At 45.7% G+C, this 17,315-nt stretch overlaps 1 protein-coding gene and 1 non-coding gene across 2 annotated transcripts in view; both read left to right on the plus strand.

Annotated features, from left to right (window-relative positions):
• Positions 1 to 8,081: 8,081 nt before the first annotated feature.
• Positions 8,082 to 8,153, plus strand: trnaa-ugc (transfer RNA alanine (anticodon UGC)). Its single transcript has one exon. It is a non-coding gene; the product is annotated as a tRNA-Ala (tRNA).
• A 223-nt stretch (positions 8,154 to 8,376) lies between these two features.
• Positions 8,377 to 17,315, plus strand: part of ift172 (intraflagellar transport 172) — a 28,433-nt gene continuing 19,494 nt past the window's right edge. The window contains exons 1-18 of the mRNA XM_035774973.2: positions 8,377 to 8,571; positions 9,411 to 9,554; positions 9,742 to 9,854; positions 9,962 to 10,001; positions 10,115 to 10,180; positions 10,299 to 10,378; positions 10,473 to 10,560; positions 10,721 to 10,935; positions 11,061 to 11,184; positions 11,354 to 11,449; positions 11,667 to 11,828; positions 12,299 to 12,352; positions 12,563 to 12,666; positions 13,037 to 13,122; positions 14,498 to 14,610; positions 15,157 to 15,324; positions 15,650 to 15,786; positions 16,511 to 16,618. Coding sequence (XP_035630866.2) covers positions 8,533 to 8,571; positions 9,411 to 9,554; positions 9,742 to 9,854; positions 9,962 to 10,001; positions 10,115 to 10,180; positions 10,299 to 10,378; positions 10,473 to 10,560; positions 10,721 to 10,935; positions 11,061 to 11,184; positions 11,354 to 11,449; positions 11,667 to 11,828; positions 12,299 to 12,352; positions 12,563 to 12,666; positions 13,037 to 13,122; positions 14,498 to 14,610; positions 15,157 to 15,324; positions 15,650 to 15,786; positions 16,511 to 16,618 — 1,937 coding nt within the window. The 5' untranslated portion in view covers positions 8,377 to 8,532. The remainder of the gene's footprint in view (positions 8,572 to 9,410; positions 9,555 to 9,741; positions 9,855 to 9,961; positions 10,002 to 10,114; positions 10,181 to 10,298; positions 10,379 to 10,472; positions 10,561 to 10,720; positions 10,936 to 11,060; positions 11,185 to 11,353; positions 11,450 to 11,666; positions 11,829 to 12,298; positions 12,353 to 12,562; positions 12,667 to 13,036; positions 13,123 to 14,497; positions 14,611 to 15,156; positions 15,325 to 15,649; positions 15,787 to 16,510; positions 16,619 to 17,315) is intronic.

Consider the following 17,315-nt stretch of genomic DNA (forward strand, 5'->3'; position numbering starts at 1 on the left):
GGACCGATTGTTATTAGATTTGAGGAGTAACAGGGTTTAAGAGCCAGGATTAAGGGAACTGCTGGGGAAATCTTCAGGGGATGTAGTATTTAATTAAGTATTTCTTAGGGAAGCAGGATAATTGGGTAGGATTAGACCTTCACTGTCTTTGGTCCACACTTCAGTCCGGTTGGTAGTGGTAATGCAGCTTAAAGTTGGGCCGCCAACCCCCATATAAAATTCACTGAATAAAATAAGATTTTAAGACCAATTCAAACAAGGGGATTGTTCAAACGTTGCTGCCTACAGTGCAGCAGTGGAGGCTGCTGGGGGGAGGACGGCTCATAATAATGGCTGGAACGGAGCAAATGGAATGGCATCAAACACATGGAAACCATATGTTTTATGTATTTGATACCATTCCACCCATTCCGCTCCAGACATTAGCACAAGATCGAACTCTTGTTTGGTGCCACCTTAATTGGGGAGAAAAGGTTATTTCTCTACTGACCTGGTGGGCATTGGAAAGGGCTACTGATGTCTGGTCGAAAGGAGAGGAGGAACTAGATTCTTATTAGGGGTTCATGGCTCTGTTTAAATGCATTTTCGATCATCCCTTGGAGGGCAGAGAGGGGGGTCAGCGTCTGCTTCAGCTACAGCAGGGGAATCAGATGGCTGTTGAGTATGCGCTCACCTTCCGGACAGTAGCAGCTTCCAGTGAATGAAATGATCCGGCGCTTTGCACACTAATTCGAAGAGGTCTGCGCGAGAATGTCCAGAGGGAACTGGCCTGTCGGGACAACAACCTGACCCGGGACGCACTCATTGCGATGGCCATCCGCCAGCTTCTCTCCCTCCTTCAGCGAGTACTCGGGATCAACCCTCCTTGCCCACACAAGTATGTCAGAAACCTGGGATCCACTAGAGCAGAGGGACAGTCACGTGATGTTTCATCCCCTGGTTCAGGAGTGAGTATTCCAGATTCAGCTTTTTGTGCTAGACTCTCTTTGGTGTCCTTCACTCTGGCTGACTGTCCCTCATGCACTGTGGATTCCGGCGCTTCAGAGAACTTTATGGATCAGACCCTTGCCTCCTCTCTCAACATTACCATCTACCTGCTCTCCTCTCCTTTTACGGTTCAAGGTCTCGATTGTCGGCCATTAAGATCTGGGACCATCACACACATCACTCAACCACTCACCCTCACCATGGAGTACAATCACCAGGAGAGCATCTCCTTCTTCAAGTGCACCAGTTCACAAAATCTTCCTCGGCCTCCCTTGGATCCAACTCCATAACCCTACAATCTCATGGTCGAGGATGAAAATCACAGACTGGTCATCTGAATGCCCGGAAGACCTGCTTTCCTGTCCCCTGTGGAGCCACGTCGGTTGAGAGTCATATAGAACTGCTGTTCCGTATGTGCTCAAACTAAGTACCCCCGAAATGCTCCAGCAGGGAAGCTCCTGCCAGTTGGTCACATCATTGACCTTGGTCACATCTATCACTGACTTTGTAACCGATCTTCCCACCTCTTGATGGTTACACCACCATTCTTGTGGTAGTGGATAGATTTTCAAAGTCATGTCGATTAATCCCTCTTCCTGGTCTCCCCACTGCTCTCCAGGTTGCTGAGGCACTCTTCCAGCAGGTCTTCTGGAATTATGGCCTTCCCGAGGACATCATCTCCGACCGTGGCCCCCAATTCACTTCACGAGTTTGGAGGGCCTTCTTGGAGAAGCTCGGGGTTACGGTCAGCCTCACTTCCAGGTATTAGCCTCTGTCCAACAGGCAAATGGAGAGGATGAACCAGGAGCTGGGGAGGTTCCTGAGGAGTCACTGTCAGGACCGGCAGGGTCAGTGGGCACGATTCCTTCCCTGGGCAGAGTACGCCCAGAACTCCCTACGTCTCTCCTCCACTGGGTTGACCCCTTCCAGTGTGTTTTGGGTTACCAGCCGGCCCTGGCCCCGTGGAAACCGGGCCAGACCTCAGCCCCTGCGGTAGATGAGTGGTTCCTTCCATCGTCAGAAGGAACAGGCATACAGCCACTGCAGTGAAGACCCCTGTGTTCCATCCTGGGGACCGCTTCTGGCTCTCTACCAGGAACATCCCACCCCGCCTGCCCTGCAAGAAGCTGAGCCCAGCCTGGGTGGCGCAGTGGTTAAGGGTGCTGTACTGCAGCGCCAGCTGTGCCATCAGAGTCCCTGGGTTCGCGCCCAGGCTCTGTCGTAACCGGCCGTGACCGGGAGGTCCGTGGGGCGACGCACAATTGGCCTAGCGTCGTCCGGGTTAGGGAGGGCTTGGTTAGTAGGGATGTCCTTGTCTCATCGACTCCTGTGGCGGGCCGGGCGCAGTGCGCGCTAGCCAAGGTTGCCAGGTGCACGGTGTACCCTCCGACACATTGGTGCGGCTGGCTTCCGGGTTGGATGTGTTAAGAAGCAGTACAGCTGGTTGGGTTGTGTATCGGAGGACGCATGACTTTCACCCTTCGTCTCTCCCGAGCCCGTACTGGAGTTGTAGCGATGAGACAAGATAGTAGCTACTACAACAATTGGATACCACGAAATTGGAGAGAAAAAGGGGTAAAAGCTGAGCCCCCGGTTTGTGGGGCCGTTCAATGTTCTCCGGAGGGTCAATGAGGTGACGTACAGGTTACAACTACCCAATCACTATCGTATCTCACCCTCTTTTCATGTCTCCCTTCTCAGGCCAGTGGTTCCTGGTGCCCTCACTGATACTGTCCCCCAACGACACACCTCCACCCCCCTGGACATTGAGGGAGGTCCGGCGTACTCTGTCAGATCCTTATTGAACTCTGAACGTCGTGGGGGGTCGGCTCCAGTATCTGGTGAAACTGGGAGGGATATGGCCCAGAGGAGCGGTGTTGGGTTCCGGTGGAGGACATTCTGGAACCCAACCTCATCTGTGATTTCCACCTTCACCGCCGGGACTGACCCACTCCTCGTCCTCGGGGTTGTCCCTTTGGTCGGCGTCGTCAGAGGGGGGTACTGTCATATCCTTTCCTGCTCCTCCCCTCCGGCGTACAACGTCACCAGAATACTCACCACCGGTCCTGGGATTCATCATTACGCACACATGGCACTCATCATTACGTGCATGAATCCCAGGACCGGTGGTGAGTATTCTGGCGACGTCGTACGCCGGAGGGGAGGAGCAGGAAAGGATATGACAGAAGGGAGACATGAAAAGAGGGCGAGATACGATAGTGTTTGGGTAGTTGTAACCTGTACGTCACCTCATTGAAGGTTGCAAGTTCAAACCCCTGACAAGGTACAAATCTGTCGTTCTGCCCCTGGACAGGCAGTTAACCCACTGTTCCTAGGACGTCATTGAAAATAAGAATTTGTTCTTAACTGACTTGCCTAGTTAAATAAAGGTTAAACATTTTTTTTAAATCATTATGATTCACACCTGGACTTCATTACCTTCATAATTTCCTCCCCTTTATATGTCTCTTATGTTTTCTCACCAGTTGGTATTATCCTTGTGTCCCGGCATTTAGCCACATGCATTTGTCTCACTCCTGGTTTTGTTGTTTTATTAAATGTTTCACCTGGACCCGCTTCCCAACTCACAGCTCCGTTATTACACTTTATGTCTGCCAAATATATGAAGGAGGTGAAATGTATTTAAGTTCATGGTGTCAGAATGCACTGCTGTATTAACATGTTCAGAACTAACTTGACACATTCTTTTGCAGATTCAAAGCCAGATGAACTCATAATCATTCATGAATAAGCATATTTATTTGACAAAAATGCACCTAGTCGCCCATCAATCACGTCAAACACCTGAACTTCAACAATCACATTGTGTTAAAGAAATCCAAATATTTAACAATCTATATAGATATGCTTTTTATTCATAACATATAAACATCTGACTTGAAGTAAAGATTCAATGATTTATTCATCAATGCCAAAAAGGGATATCGAATAGCACCATATGAACTCTTATTACTATACAAGAGTGCATAGATTTTTCTGCTTTTCCATTTTAGGAATTAGACAAGCACAAATAGCACAAAATGTAAAACAGCATATTGTGATTTTTGGTGTGTCACACCCTGATCTGTTTCACCTGTTTTTGTGATTGTCTCCACCCCCCTCCAGGTGTCGCCCATCTTCCTCATTATCCCTTGTGTATTTATACCTGTGAACTCTGTTTGTCTGTTGCCAGTTTGTCAAGTCAACCAGCGTTTTTGTGTAAGCTCCTGCTTTTTCCCAGTCTCTATTTTCTCTTTTTTGACCCTTGCCTGTCCTGACCCTGTACCCACCTGCCAGACCACTCTGCCTGCCCCTGAGCCTGCCTGCCGTCCTGTACCTTTGCCCCACCTCTTGATTACTGAGATCTGCCTGACCTGAGCCTGCTGTCCTGTACCTTTGCCCCTGTTGCTGTAATAAACATTGTTACTTCGACACGGTCTGCATCTGGGTCTTACCTTGATACCTGATAGGTGGGTGAGTTACAAATGGAGAAACAACTGGATGTGTAAGGTATTTTTATTATGAAATACTAGGTCATCTCCAGCAGAATGAGGGAAACACAAAGACTCAAAACAAGGAGTTCCGCCATGCTTAATTTATGTCAATTTATATTGCTGCTGTCAATTATGAGCAGCACGTTTACCACTGCATTCAATCTGAACCCTAGAATAAGCAGGAGGACAGCATTACACAACTGGGAAAAGCGGTAGCAAAAAAACAGAACACCACAACACTTAAGGTTCTTACAGACAGGCTGCGGTAAGTGGCAAAGAGGTCTCATAGACTTCAATGGGAATAGGATGGTGGGCGGAAAAACGCAAGCAGTTTTGCAAGCGGCGCGGTTTTTGGTGACTGGCCGCCGACCAGAATGCATCTTGTCAACCACTCAAACAATGCATTAATGATAACATTCCAGCTGACAGCAACCGGGACCGCTGGTCTCTACACACAGCAGGTGATTTCTCATGGTTCAATTGCCGTTTGATAACATATCCTCTTAAATGTAATGGCAAAATGTAGATTTCCGCCTAAATAGGCATACCCAAAAGTAACTGCTATTCATGTGTAATTATATGATTCTGACATGCAAGAACTTGGTATATTTGGAAAGATGACATCTGGAAGATTATGAGGAAATGATCAGAAGATAGGAGGAGTTACAGTATATAGTTCAGAATAAACAAGCTCAAGCACACACAAAATAACTTTTATTTTTATTTTGAAAGTCATCTTTCATTGACAAGCTATAAGTGAATTATTTCTGACTAGAGCTGGAAACACATCAAATTGCTTCCACAACATGTGAACAATATCAGGGAAAAAATGGGTTTGATAGACCTAACAACTAGAAATGGGCAGATGTTTTAGTGTGGTGTCAGGTGTGGTTCCTAACAACCTAAGGACTAATTTGATGCCCCCCATATCTCAAACACAGACCAAATCGAAGCTTACCTTGTAAGATGTTTGAAAACAGGCAGACTAATAACATATCCTCATTATCTGTGAAGTCCCAGGCACAACAAGGTGAGTACAAAAATGTATTGTATGCTGCTGCCTAAATGATGTAATATACCAGGGAGATATGTATATGGTAGCTAAGAAAGTAATATTAAGTGTATGTTGTGTAGTAAGCTGTTAGTAACCCATGTGCCTCAACCTAATAATTTGTCCCCGTTTCCCCTACTTTCGCCTACTGTTCTGACTTGGTAGTGCACATGTAGCCTATAGCCTATTTTAGAGAAATGTAATCAGCAAATATTGTAAGAGCTTTCATTGCTTATATGCCCCCTTTATGTATCTTACTGTTCTGACTTGGTGTACAGGGAGGAAATTGTAAGAACTGTCCATATTCTGAATTCTGTTGCTGTACATTTCAAAAGTACTGAATAAATAGTTGTATTGACCAAGTCCGTCCTTCGAAATGACGGATTGCCTCTTATCCACTCGTCGTTCCCTTATGGCATCGTTTGTACATCTCAATTGTCAGTAGAAACCACATTTGTTTAAGAAAGTCAGCCATATCAGCTGTTTTTTTCAAAGGCAGTAAATGAGGCTGAATTAACTGTTTCGCTGCCAGACAAGGCTCCACTGATTGTCAGGTGTAGCAGTTGTAAGGTGTTGGGACTGCTGTTGGGCACTGTTGTCACCATTATAGTGCAATTAATGTATTGTTTAGTGTTGTGTATTGGAATTGCTGGCATGCATCTACAATGTTCTTGTTTTTTGTTTGCCCCACCAGGATATCCATGCTAAAATCACCACTGAAATAAATACAACATCCCCTGAAGATTTTCCCAGCAGTTCACTTAATCCTGGCTCTTCAACCCCATTACTCCTCAAATCGAACAACAATCACTCCCTTTCCCTCCCATATTTCTGGCACTGTAATAGAACACGTTCCACTGTCTCCATCTCCTCTTGACAATGATCACAGTCGGATGTTTCCCCACCAATTTCAATGTACTATTGAGCCTTGTGTGTCCCAGTCTCAGCCTTGTGACTACACTTTCCTTCCTTCTCTCTCGGCCTGAGGATCTCCCTGCCCCCACCTTTTCCTGGATCTTATACAGGGGTCTTCCCTTCCTCTCCCTGTTCCACAACTCTTGTTACTTATTTTTAACCACTGTTCTTATCAACTCCTTGGCTTCTGTTTTACTGATTGACAATTCCAGCTCAACGTTAGGATGTTTAAGAGCCTGCTTGGCGATCACATCCACCTCCTCATTCCCCCCTACTCCCACTTGAGCTGGTACCCAGAGGAACATCACAAATATCTCCATCTGTCTCCATCTGTTTCATAATCAGTCAATCAATCAATCATAATCATAATATCAGTGTGGATGACGGATCACCACCTCAAGCTGAACCTCGGCAAGACGGAGCTGCTCTTCCTCCCGGGGAAGGACTGCCCGTTCCATGATCTCGCCATCACGGTTGACAACTCCATTGTGTCCTCCTCCCAGAGCGCTAAGAACCTTGGCGTGATCCTGGACAACACCCTGTCGTTCTCAACTAACATCAAGGCGGTGGCCCGTTCCTGTAGGTTCATGCTCTACAACATCCGCAGAGTACGACCCTGCCTCACACAGGAAGCGGCGCAGGTCCTAATCCAGGCACTTGTCATCTCCCGTCTGGATTACTGCAACTCGCTGTTGGCTGGGCTCCCTGCCTGTGCCATTAAACCCCTACAACTCATCCAGAACGCCGCAGCCCGTCTGGTGTTCAACCTTCCCAAGTTCTCTCACGTCACCCCGCTCCTCCGCTCTCTCCACTGGCTTCCAGTTGAAGCTCGCATCCGCTACAAGACCATGGTGCTTGCCTACGGAGCTGTGAGGGGAACGGCACCTCAGTACCTCCAGGCTCTGATCAGGCCCTACACCCAAACAATGGCACTGCGTTCATCCACCTCTGGCCTGCTCGCCTCCCTACCACTGAGGAAGTACAGTTCCCGCTCAGCCCAGTCAAAACTGTTCGCTGCTCTGGCTCCCCAATGGTGGAACACACTCCCTCACGACGCCAGGACAGCGGAGTCAATCACCACCTTCCGGAGACACCTGAAACCCCACCTCTTTAAGGAATACCTAGGATAGGATAAAGTAATCCTTCTCACCCCCCTTAAAAGATTTAGATGCACTATTGTAAAGTGGCTGTTCCACTGGATGTCATAAGGTGAATGCACCAATTTGTAAGTCGCTCTGGATAAGAGCGTCTGCTAAATGACTTAAATGTAAAATGTAAATGTAATAATCCAGAGATTCTTACCTTTGCCTTGATTTGGCAGTCAAAATTACCCATAACATTGTGTTTGTGTACACAATCTACACAGACATTCCACAAGACATCAGCGTGTCCACATTTTGAAGTTAGGTTCATGACCCTAAATGAGGAAAAGTCATTTAATTTCATGGAGAAAAAGAGGGTAACTAATATTTTAGACAACTAAAACGTGGAAATGGGTCAAATTGACCCGCAACATAATAGGAGGGTTAAAAAATGATGCACTGTTTGAATCGGGTAAGATCTCACTTCTGTCACCCATCTTGAACAGCTAATAGCGATATCATATCAGCTTTTCAGAGGTTAAGCGTTAGAATGGGGATGTAGCTCAGTGGTAGAGCGCATGCTTTGCATGTATGAGGCCCCGGGTTCAATCCCCGGCATCTCCAATGTATTTTTTTTTGCATTTCCATAGCACTGTTCTATTTGATGCGTTTCGATGTAAAGCTCGATGTAAAGCCAGCTGTAAAGCTAGCTGTTATTATATTTACAAATATTTTATAGTTAAAATGTAAAACATATATATATATATATATATCCAAGCTCTGCATACTTTCGTGCGTGCTGTCGTCAGACGTTTTTGGGTAACACGCCCACATACGTGCCAGACAACTGTAACCAGGGTGAACGGATGTTTTGAAAAATGTCTGCCTCCATTATCAACATAACCAATTCTAACGTTAGCTAACGTAAACAGCAGTAACTTCGGGATTATATTATAAAGACTACACATTACATCAGTTACATAGATTAGTATAGATTTCAACCATGCAACTAAAGCATCTGAAGACGCTTTTAACGCCCCAAGTAAGCTCGGCCATTTTACTACTACAGTAGCTAGTAACGTTAACCACCACAGCTAACGTTAGCTAACAAACTAGAATGCTTTGATGACTAACGTTAGCTTGCTGCTAGCTAGCCCTAGTATGCCTCGATGTGTTATGTACTGAATGTGTAGCAGTCTCTTATTTTCCTGCATCACACTAAACAGAAATCTCCACACTTAGTGCCTTTAGGTCTCCAACCTAGGCTATTGCTGTTATCTGTCCCTTCATCTCACAGCACTTTTCTCAATCTGGTCATGTCTTTCAGATGGTCTGATGGCACACATGTGGTGCAGAGTATACTGTCACTTAGGCACAGTTACTTATTCAATTCCCACCTTAAAAGGGAACAGCATAGGTTTCACCAGCGTCAATAATCCAGAGTAATACAGATGTGAAATGTATACAACTGGATCCCGATGAGATTCGGTTTCATGTGGCGATATCCAGATGAACAATGTCTTTGTGCGTCTGCATTGCTTGCTGTTTGGGGTTTTAGGCTGGGCTTCTGTATAACACTTTGTGACATATGCTGATGTAAAAAGGCCTTGATAAATACATTTGATTGATTGATTTATATCTAGCAAGCCTCAGCAAGTGTCCTTAACTAGCTAGATAACTTTTTACTAACGTTAGCTAATTTATGTCAATTTTTTCTTCTTCAACTGAAGGTCCTAGAGGTCAGGGTGTGTAGACTTTTTGGTGTGTGTCCAGAGGCAGGATTAAAGAAAAACACTGCCAGGTTCACTGAGGTTACAGCTAGTTACCCGTGTGAAGTAACTATACCAACATGGTATCCAATTTGTTGTCCCTTTACCACAGGAGGGAGCTGCAAAAGTGACTTGTATGACATGGGCACCGAATAATGGCAAATTTGCTGTATGCACTGTGGACAGAGTGGTCTTACTGTACGATGAGCAAGGAGAGAAAAGGGATAAGTTCTCTACTAAGCCTGCAGACTCTAAGGTTAGTAGGCATCTCAGTTGTCAAGTTTGACTATCATGTAATCCTCTCATCAATGGTGTACACACAACTTTTTATCTGACCAGTTAGATACCGGAAGCTTTTCCCAGAAACACTCACACACAGCTTGCAACTGAATCTGGATTTTCGATAGAGTGATAATGGTCTTGTGAAATGTATCTTCTTGCAGTATGGAAAGAAGAGCTATGTTGTCAAGGCCATGGCATTTTCTCCTGACTCCACAAAAATTGCCATTGCCCAAACTGATAACATAATCTATGTCTACAAAATCGGAGAGGAATGGTAAGAATGCTTCTGGTATTTGTATTTAGGCTGGGTTTAGATTCACAGATGGCCCTCTCTACCACCTCTTTGTCTCAAGTGTGATGTTTCTTCTTTATTTCTCACAGGGGCGAGAAAAAGGTCATCTGCAACAAATTTGTACAGACAGTAAGTAATCACACATTTCTGGGATGAGATAGAACTATGTCCAAGCCCTCTTTTGAGTTACTTACCAAAATACAAACAACAGTCAATTTAAAAGCAATCTCATTGTGTTCCAGAGTGCTCTGACTTGTTTGCTATGGCCAGCAGAACACGCTATCGTTTTTGGATTAACGGAGGGAAAGGTAAGTCATTTACACAATAAATGTTTTTTTACTGCCATTATTTTCAATAACATGAAGTACTAGTGAGTTTTCAGAACATTGTGTTGGATCTTGATAAGTTTAGTTTGCTTCCTCCCAGGTTCGCCTTGCCAACACAAAAACAAACAAGTCATCTACGGTCTACGGGACAGATTCCTATGTTGTCTCATTGACATCAAAGTATGTGCCTTTCTTTTTCTTTCTTTAAACCCTCTCATTCAAAGTTATAGTCTGATGTTGTAGCTCTAATGCTGTACTCCTCTCTGTCTGCTAGTGTTTCTGGGAAGGGCATGCTCTCAGGCCATGCAGACGGGACTGTTGTAAGATATTTCTTTGATGACGAAGGCTCAGGAGAATCTCAGGTACTGTACCCAATACTGACATTAAATCATTTCAATGTGTCCCTTGGAATTTTCTCATAGTACTCCTTGGGTCAAACCTTTTGCTCTCACATTTCACTGTTAAAAAAAAACATCTTATCAGGTAGATGCGTTGATGCATGTCTCTCCAATCTTTTTACAGGGCAAATTGTTGACCCACCCTTGCCCACCATATGCCTTGGCATGGGGCACCAATAGCATCATAGTGGCTGGATGTGACAAGAAGATAGTGGCCTATGGCAGGGAGGGTCACATCCAGCAGACTTTTGACTACAGCCGAGACCGCTCGGAGAAAGAGTTCACTGTGGCTGCCACCAGTCCCAGTGGACAGTCTGTGGTCATCGGCAGCTATGACCGGTCAGTCTTCATTTTGATACATCAGTATACAAGTAATAAGCATGATATTACAAACGTATCTTACATTGCTTGGAAGCAGGAAGTTCTGAGTGATAAACTGTTTTGTTCAAATTATATAATTTCAGATTGAGAGTCTTCAACTGGGGTCCTCGGAAAGGTGCATGGGACGAAGCATCCCCTAAAGAGATTCCAAACCTGTACACCATCACTGCCTTGGCCTGGAAGAAGGATGGCTCACGCCTCTGTGCAGTGAGTAACCATACATGAATGAACACACCTGTTCGCAACAGTAATGAAATACTTAATTTTAGCTCCCAGTACTGTAGGAAGTAGACTACACGTTGCCTTTCACAGCTTTTCGCTATTCTAACTTTTGTGACAGCTTCATAAACATGTTTTTGTCAATCCCTGTGTTCAGGGTACACTGTGTGGGGGAGTGGAACAGTTTGACTGCTGCCTACGGAGGAGCATCTACAAGAACAAATTTGAGATGACTTATGTGGGACTGAGTCAGGTACGTTGTGGTATTCACCGCCTTCAGTTCAGAACGATAGCGGGGCACTGCAGTTAATCTGACGGGGTATGTTCAACTTGAGTCCTTGAGTTGTGGCTCAGAGACATGGTTGTATTGAGCTTCACTTATCATCACACCACCCTCCCAACAGTTCTTTGTCACTTATTTCCTTGCGGGTTTGAGGCTCTGACTTACTAACTGAACAATGTGTCTCCAGGTGATTGTAAAGAACCTGTCGACAGGGATGCGGGTGGTGCTGAAGTCCCACTACGGCTATGAGATAGACGAGGTGAAGATCATGGGGAAGGACCGCTATCTGGTGGGCCACACTTCTGATACCCTGCTACTGGGAGACCTGGCCTCCAACAAGCTCAGTGAGGTATGATGGTCTGGCCATTCACGAATCCTTTACTCTGCTAGTTCAGGTAATTCTTTCTCTACCTGCTCATGTGTGTGGTATACAGACTCGAATTTGAAGTGAGCCATTGGAAGAATCAAGACACTAAGTGCAAGAGATGTTTTTTTATGGGCCACCGTCCCCTCCTCTGTGCGAATATTCTCCCATATTGTCTGTGGCACAGTGAGAAACAAATTGCTCTATTGGAAGTTCCAAGGACTTGTTTTAAAAGTTCAAGGGCTGTCACGGTTCGGTGTGCTAATCCCTGTTTAACGGAGAATTCTCAAAGAGCCTTCACTGGAGCTGGAGTGCTGCTGTCGAAAATGACAGACATACGCGATAACAGGCTGCAGTATGTATGTGTGTGTGTGTGAGGTAGTGTAAAGCAGGAAGTGACGCCCACCGCACTTCGCTCCGGGTAAACAAAGACCCCTCTGCCGTTCTTTTTTCAGGTTGCATGGCAAGGCTCCGGGGGGAATGAAAAATTCTTCTTTGAAAATGAAACGGTACGATTCCATTCTTCTGTCCCTGTTTAGCCTTGTCTGCAGTTTATGTGTTGTAGTGAGGAGTTTACAGATTCTGCAATCCCAACTGATGAATAATAAAATACACATCATGTCCCTGTTAACTGCCTGTCATTGCTTCTTGAACATAGGAATTCAGAATTCTCTCCTAATGGTAGGGAGTCAGCTGCTGACTGTGATGTGTTGTGTCAGGTGTGTATGATTTTCAACGCTGGGGAGCTGACGCTGGTGGAGTACGGCAGCAACGACATCCTGGGATCAGTGAGAACTGAGTTCATGAACCCACATCTAATCAGGTTGGCTTTCACTCATTCTCCTCGTAATGCATATATTTACAGCATATTATATTATAGAAAGCAGTTGCATTTTTGAACGTCACTGAGACATTGTTTGCTTGTCTTCTACTCTTATGTGAAGAATGGTCACTAGGTGGTAGTGTTGAGCTTTTGTTTGCACATGACAGTCGGGCATACTTTGAATGCATGAGAAGGGTAAGCGTTTTGCATGCAGCTGTCAAGTCCGTTTTCAGTGCACAAAGTTAGTCATTACAAATCCATCCTAATGTATTCAGGCTGTCAAGATTGTCAGATTGGAGATATTTCTGTGCTAATGTTTGGATGTTCAGTTTTAACATTCCCCCTCTGTTTACTGTGTCTGCATCTCTAGTGTTCGTCTCAATGAGAGGAAACAGAGGGGGGTTGAAGGCAACAAAAAGTTAGCTTACCTGATTGACATCAAGACCATTGCCATTGGTAAGTGTGTGTGTGTCATGTCATGAATATGTGTGATGCAGAGTGTATGCTCCTTGAGATGGTGAACCGAGGACACGAAGACATGACTTCTGTGCTGCAGAAGGGTTGTCTTCTGGTCAAGGTCAAGCCAAGGTTATGACTCTGGTGCTTGTTGACTACAGCTTTTTATTCTCAGGCCTTTAGTTTTTCCAGAAATGTAAAATCGTGTCATGTGTTTTTATCGAGGCTATTACTATCTAGTGAAGGAATTTGCATCCAGAGTGACCGTGTGAAGTAATTGCTAAATATTTTAACTAAAAGTGTCGGTCACCTTCACTCCAAGGCCAAGTTCTAGCCCAGCCCTCTCATCCAATTCTTATTTGCAGATAAAGAGAGTCTAACACACAAAGACGCTGACCTGCCCTTTTTGTGATGGATGATACCCATTAATGTAAAGGCAAGCAGGCGCTGCTCCGAGCGACTTGGTCCCCACGTTGCTAGGTATTGATTAGGTAAACGACTGTTTGATTTTAGCGGGCCCACCCCATCCCTCTCTTACCCCACTCCTCCCCTCTCTCCATTGGGGCAACATAAGACGCTAGCGCCTGTGAGGGCCGGTAAAGAATGATGCTGAGACAAACAGGCATATGCCGCTTCCAGATAACGGGCCTTTCAATTAGGCGCTGACCCCATGGTGGGCGGGTGGTGGGCGGCGGTGTAGAGTCTAAAGCACGGCCCAAGCCCAGACCCCGCCACAGTGCAGTGCAGGGCTGAGCTGAGCGCCATCTGCCCAAGCCCTGTCCACTTCCTGTGCTAATTAAGTCCAGGCATGTCCTTCTGTCGCTGCCGAACAGTTTTTTTGTTCAGGTGGTGAAAATGAGAAACAACCTCCATCCAATTTATTTCTCCCCTTTGAATGACAGGAGCAGTTTCTCTTTTTGTTTTGTCACTTCTCCCCTCCCTCCCTCTTCCCTCCCTCTTTCCTTCCCTCCCTCGCTCTGAAAGTGTAAATTGGAAAATGCTTTTTTAGCTTCTCAGAAGCTTGATTACAGAATAAAAGGAGAAGGGATGCCAGACCTTTCTGTCACATGATCCATTAGAGAATCATAGATGTTTGTCAGAGTGGATGTATACTACTGTGAACATTGACATATTCATATTGCATCATGGCTTTGTTCTGTAGGCCCCTCACTTACAACATACCGTTTTATCTCTTGTCTCTAGCAGATATATAGATATATAATGTGGCTTTAAACACGATACACCACCTACCCTCTTAGTACAAACTCTGGAGTTGAGAATGTTTTCCTTCTCGGTCTCTCGATGCCACCAGTCATTGATTGCTGCTACGACCTCGAGGCACAGCTCAGGTAATCTCTCTCCCTCCCACTCACAGTGGATCTGGCCGGCGGATACAACCTGGGAACCATCAACCACGACTCCAAGATTGACTGGCTGGAGCTCAATGAGACGGGGCGCAAGCTACTCTTCAGGGACAAGAAGCTGCGGGTGAGGCAGCAGCAGCAGCTCAAAGTAACGGGCTGCCTAGAGCTATGCCTGTTTGATGTGCTCGCCCTGGGCAAAGGATGCCAAGCATTTTAATTGGGAATCCCTTTGGGAGCTTTTGACTGAAAAGTGACTCATTGTACTCAGATGTTTCGCTATGGTTTAGAATTTGTTGTTGAGGACCCGGTAGAGCTGAAATTCTGGTTTTGAAAGGTGCATTACTGCTCGGATTTGAGTTTATTTGAGTAACAGACCTGCTTTTCTCTCTCTCTCTCTCTCTCTCTCTCTCTCTCTCTCTCTCTCTCTCTCTCTCTCTCTCTCTCTCTCTCTCTCTCTCTCTCTCTCTCTCTCTCTCTCTCTCTCTCTCTCTCTCTCTCTCTCTCTCTCTCTCTCTCTCTCTCTCTCTCTCTCTCTCTCTCTCTCTCTCTCTCTCTCTCTCTCTCTCTCTCTCTCTCTCTCTCTCTCTCTCTCTCTCTCTCTCTCTCTCTCTCTCTCTCTCTCTCTCTCTCTCTCTCTCTCTCTCTCTCTCTCTCTCTCTCTCTCTCTCAGCTCCACCTGTATGACATAGAGAGCAGTGTTAAGACCACAGTGTTGAGCTTCTGCTCCTACGTGCAGTGGGTTCCTGGCAGTGACGTGGTGGTGAGCCAGAACAGAGGCAACCTGTGTGTGTGGTACAACATCGACAGCCCAGAGAGAGCCACCATGTTCCCCCTCAGGGTGAGCGCAGTGGGGGGGGGTCCGGCCAGCTCAAATGCTACGTTCGTCACCGTGTGGCTGAACTACTGAGCTGACTACTTTCTGTTTATAGACCTTGAAGTTTAATACCCAATGTGACCGACTGTGTGTCGCTCTTCTTTTTCACCCCCAGCCGCTCAGAAACATTCATTTAGTAATGCCTGTGTTCTTATTGTCCTCCTCTGTCTTGACAAACCTTTGATTAAGTCTCTGAGTGCAGTGAAAGGCACACAGTGTAATTATCTCCTAGCAGGTAGAACTACAAGGGCTGAGAATAGGGCTGATTTGGCCTCTCTGTTTTCCACAGGGGGATGTGGTGGATCTGGAGAGGTCCAATGGTAAGACAGAGGTGATTGTGACTGAGGGGGTCAACACTGTGTCCTACACCTTGGACGAGGGCCTTATCGAGTTTGGAACAGCTATTGACGATGGTGACTATTATAGGTTAGTATATACCTTTTAAGAATGCAGTGGGTCTTTCGGAAGGAACAAAAGTGGCAGCTTACAATGTATTACAATTCTAGTTGCTGAATTGGTTTTTGATAAGATCCCTAATTGTGCAACATCCAGGGTGGAATTAATGTGGGTTTAGAATGCAACTATTTTGGTCCGCATTCCACACTCAATGCCGCCTATTTGAAGTGCATGTAGTCTATTTTGACAACTGCCACTTTTCTTCTTCAAAGAGGGGCTTAGGTGGTGGGGTCGTGGCAATGGGTGCTGTCGGCCCCTTTCTGAGCGGCTGAATTGTGTAGAACATTTTACAAGCCACCATCTTGACACTGTAGAGAAATGTGTGCATTTCAGAACATTTCATACAATGAATTCTATTCATTTGGCCATAGCTAATACTGTGTTATTTTGCTCAGACAAACTCACAAAATGAATACTGCTATATTCATTGTTTTGGGAATCTTAAATTCTCTCTGACTATGTAGCTTTTATTTTGGTAATTCAATTGTACGCTGTTTGGACTTAGGAGGACCGAAAAAATGCTTAGGCGGAAAAATCCCTGTGTTCAAACTGTCACCCTATAGCTGCAAAAAAGAGGGTTGTTTTTCTGTTGAATCTGTTTTTTCTAGTTACACTTTGTTGCTCTCTCCTGCTGTGAGCTGTCTCTGTGGATGGTCCTGCTGTGACTCTCGTGTCTGTGTGTGTGTTCCCTCAGAGCTACAGCGTTCCTGGAGACTCTGGAGATGTCCTCGGAGACGGAGGCCATGTGGAAAACTCTGAGCAAACTGTCTCTGGAGGCCCGCCAGCTCCACATCGCAGAGAGGTCAGCACAACGGGGGACCACACGCATACTGCGTCACTCATGCCTCAACATACACATACACACTCTCCACTCATGTCGTCGTGCGTGTCCCCAAGGGGGCTCGGTAAAACCTAAACAACAGCACCGTTAGGCTTATCTTCTAATACAATCCTTTCTCTCGCTCTCTCTGCGTTTTAACTTGTGAAAAGTGACTCGCCTCCCGTGAAGACGTTTAGCCCGGAGCAGCCTCCTCCCTCCTCAGTGTTTTTATCTGAGCTATGCGTACGTGACTGGGGGGAGAAATAGTACGGCGCTAAGCAGTTCACCCAGAACTGAGAGTACTCTGTGTCACGTTGAAAGATGTGTCCCTGGCTAGAAAAAGCTATCTCTCTCAATAGGACTCACTTAACTTACTCTGGTGGTGCTTACTTAAGCTTTTGTGATTTTTTTTCTTCTTTGTCTTTCGCTTTTTCTGCAGGGTGAAAGTTAGATTTGACTGTAGCATGGCATCAGTAACGCAGCGGCCGTTCCTAATGTATGGGGGTTGATTTACATAAATCATGCAGAGGGGGAAAAAAAGGTTTTGTCTGCAGAGGAGAATGTAAATGAAGGAGGGTAGGTAGCTAAAAAGAGATGCTCCTCTTTTGATTGCGAACGCAGCTTATTAGTGTGATGCAACTTCCCTGAAAGCTGGTGATACAGGCGGCCTAAGTTGGAA

This window comes from Oncorhynchus keta, chromosome 8, assembly GCF_023373465.1.
Source record: "Oncorhynchus keta strain PuntledgeMale-10-30-2019 chromosome 8, Oket_V2, whole genome shotgun sequence".
Classification (NCBI taxonomy): Eukaryota; Metazoa; Chordata; class Actinopteri; order Salmoniformes; family Salmonidae; genus Oncorhynchus; species Oncorhynchus keta.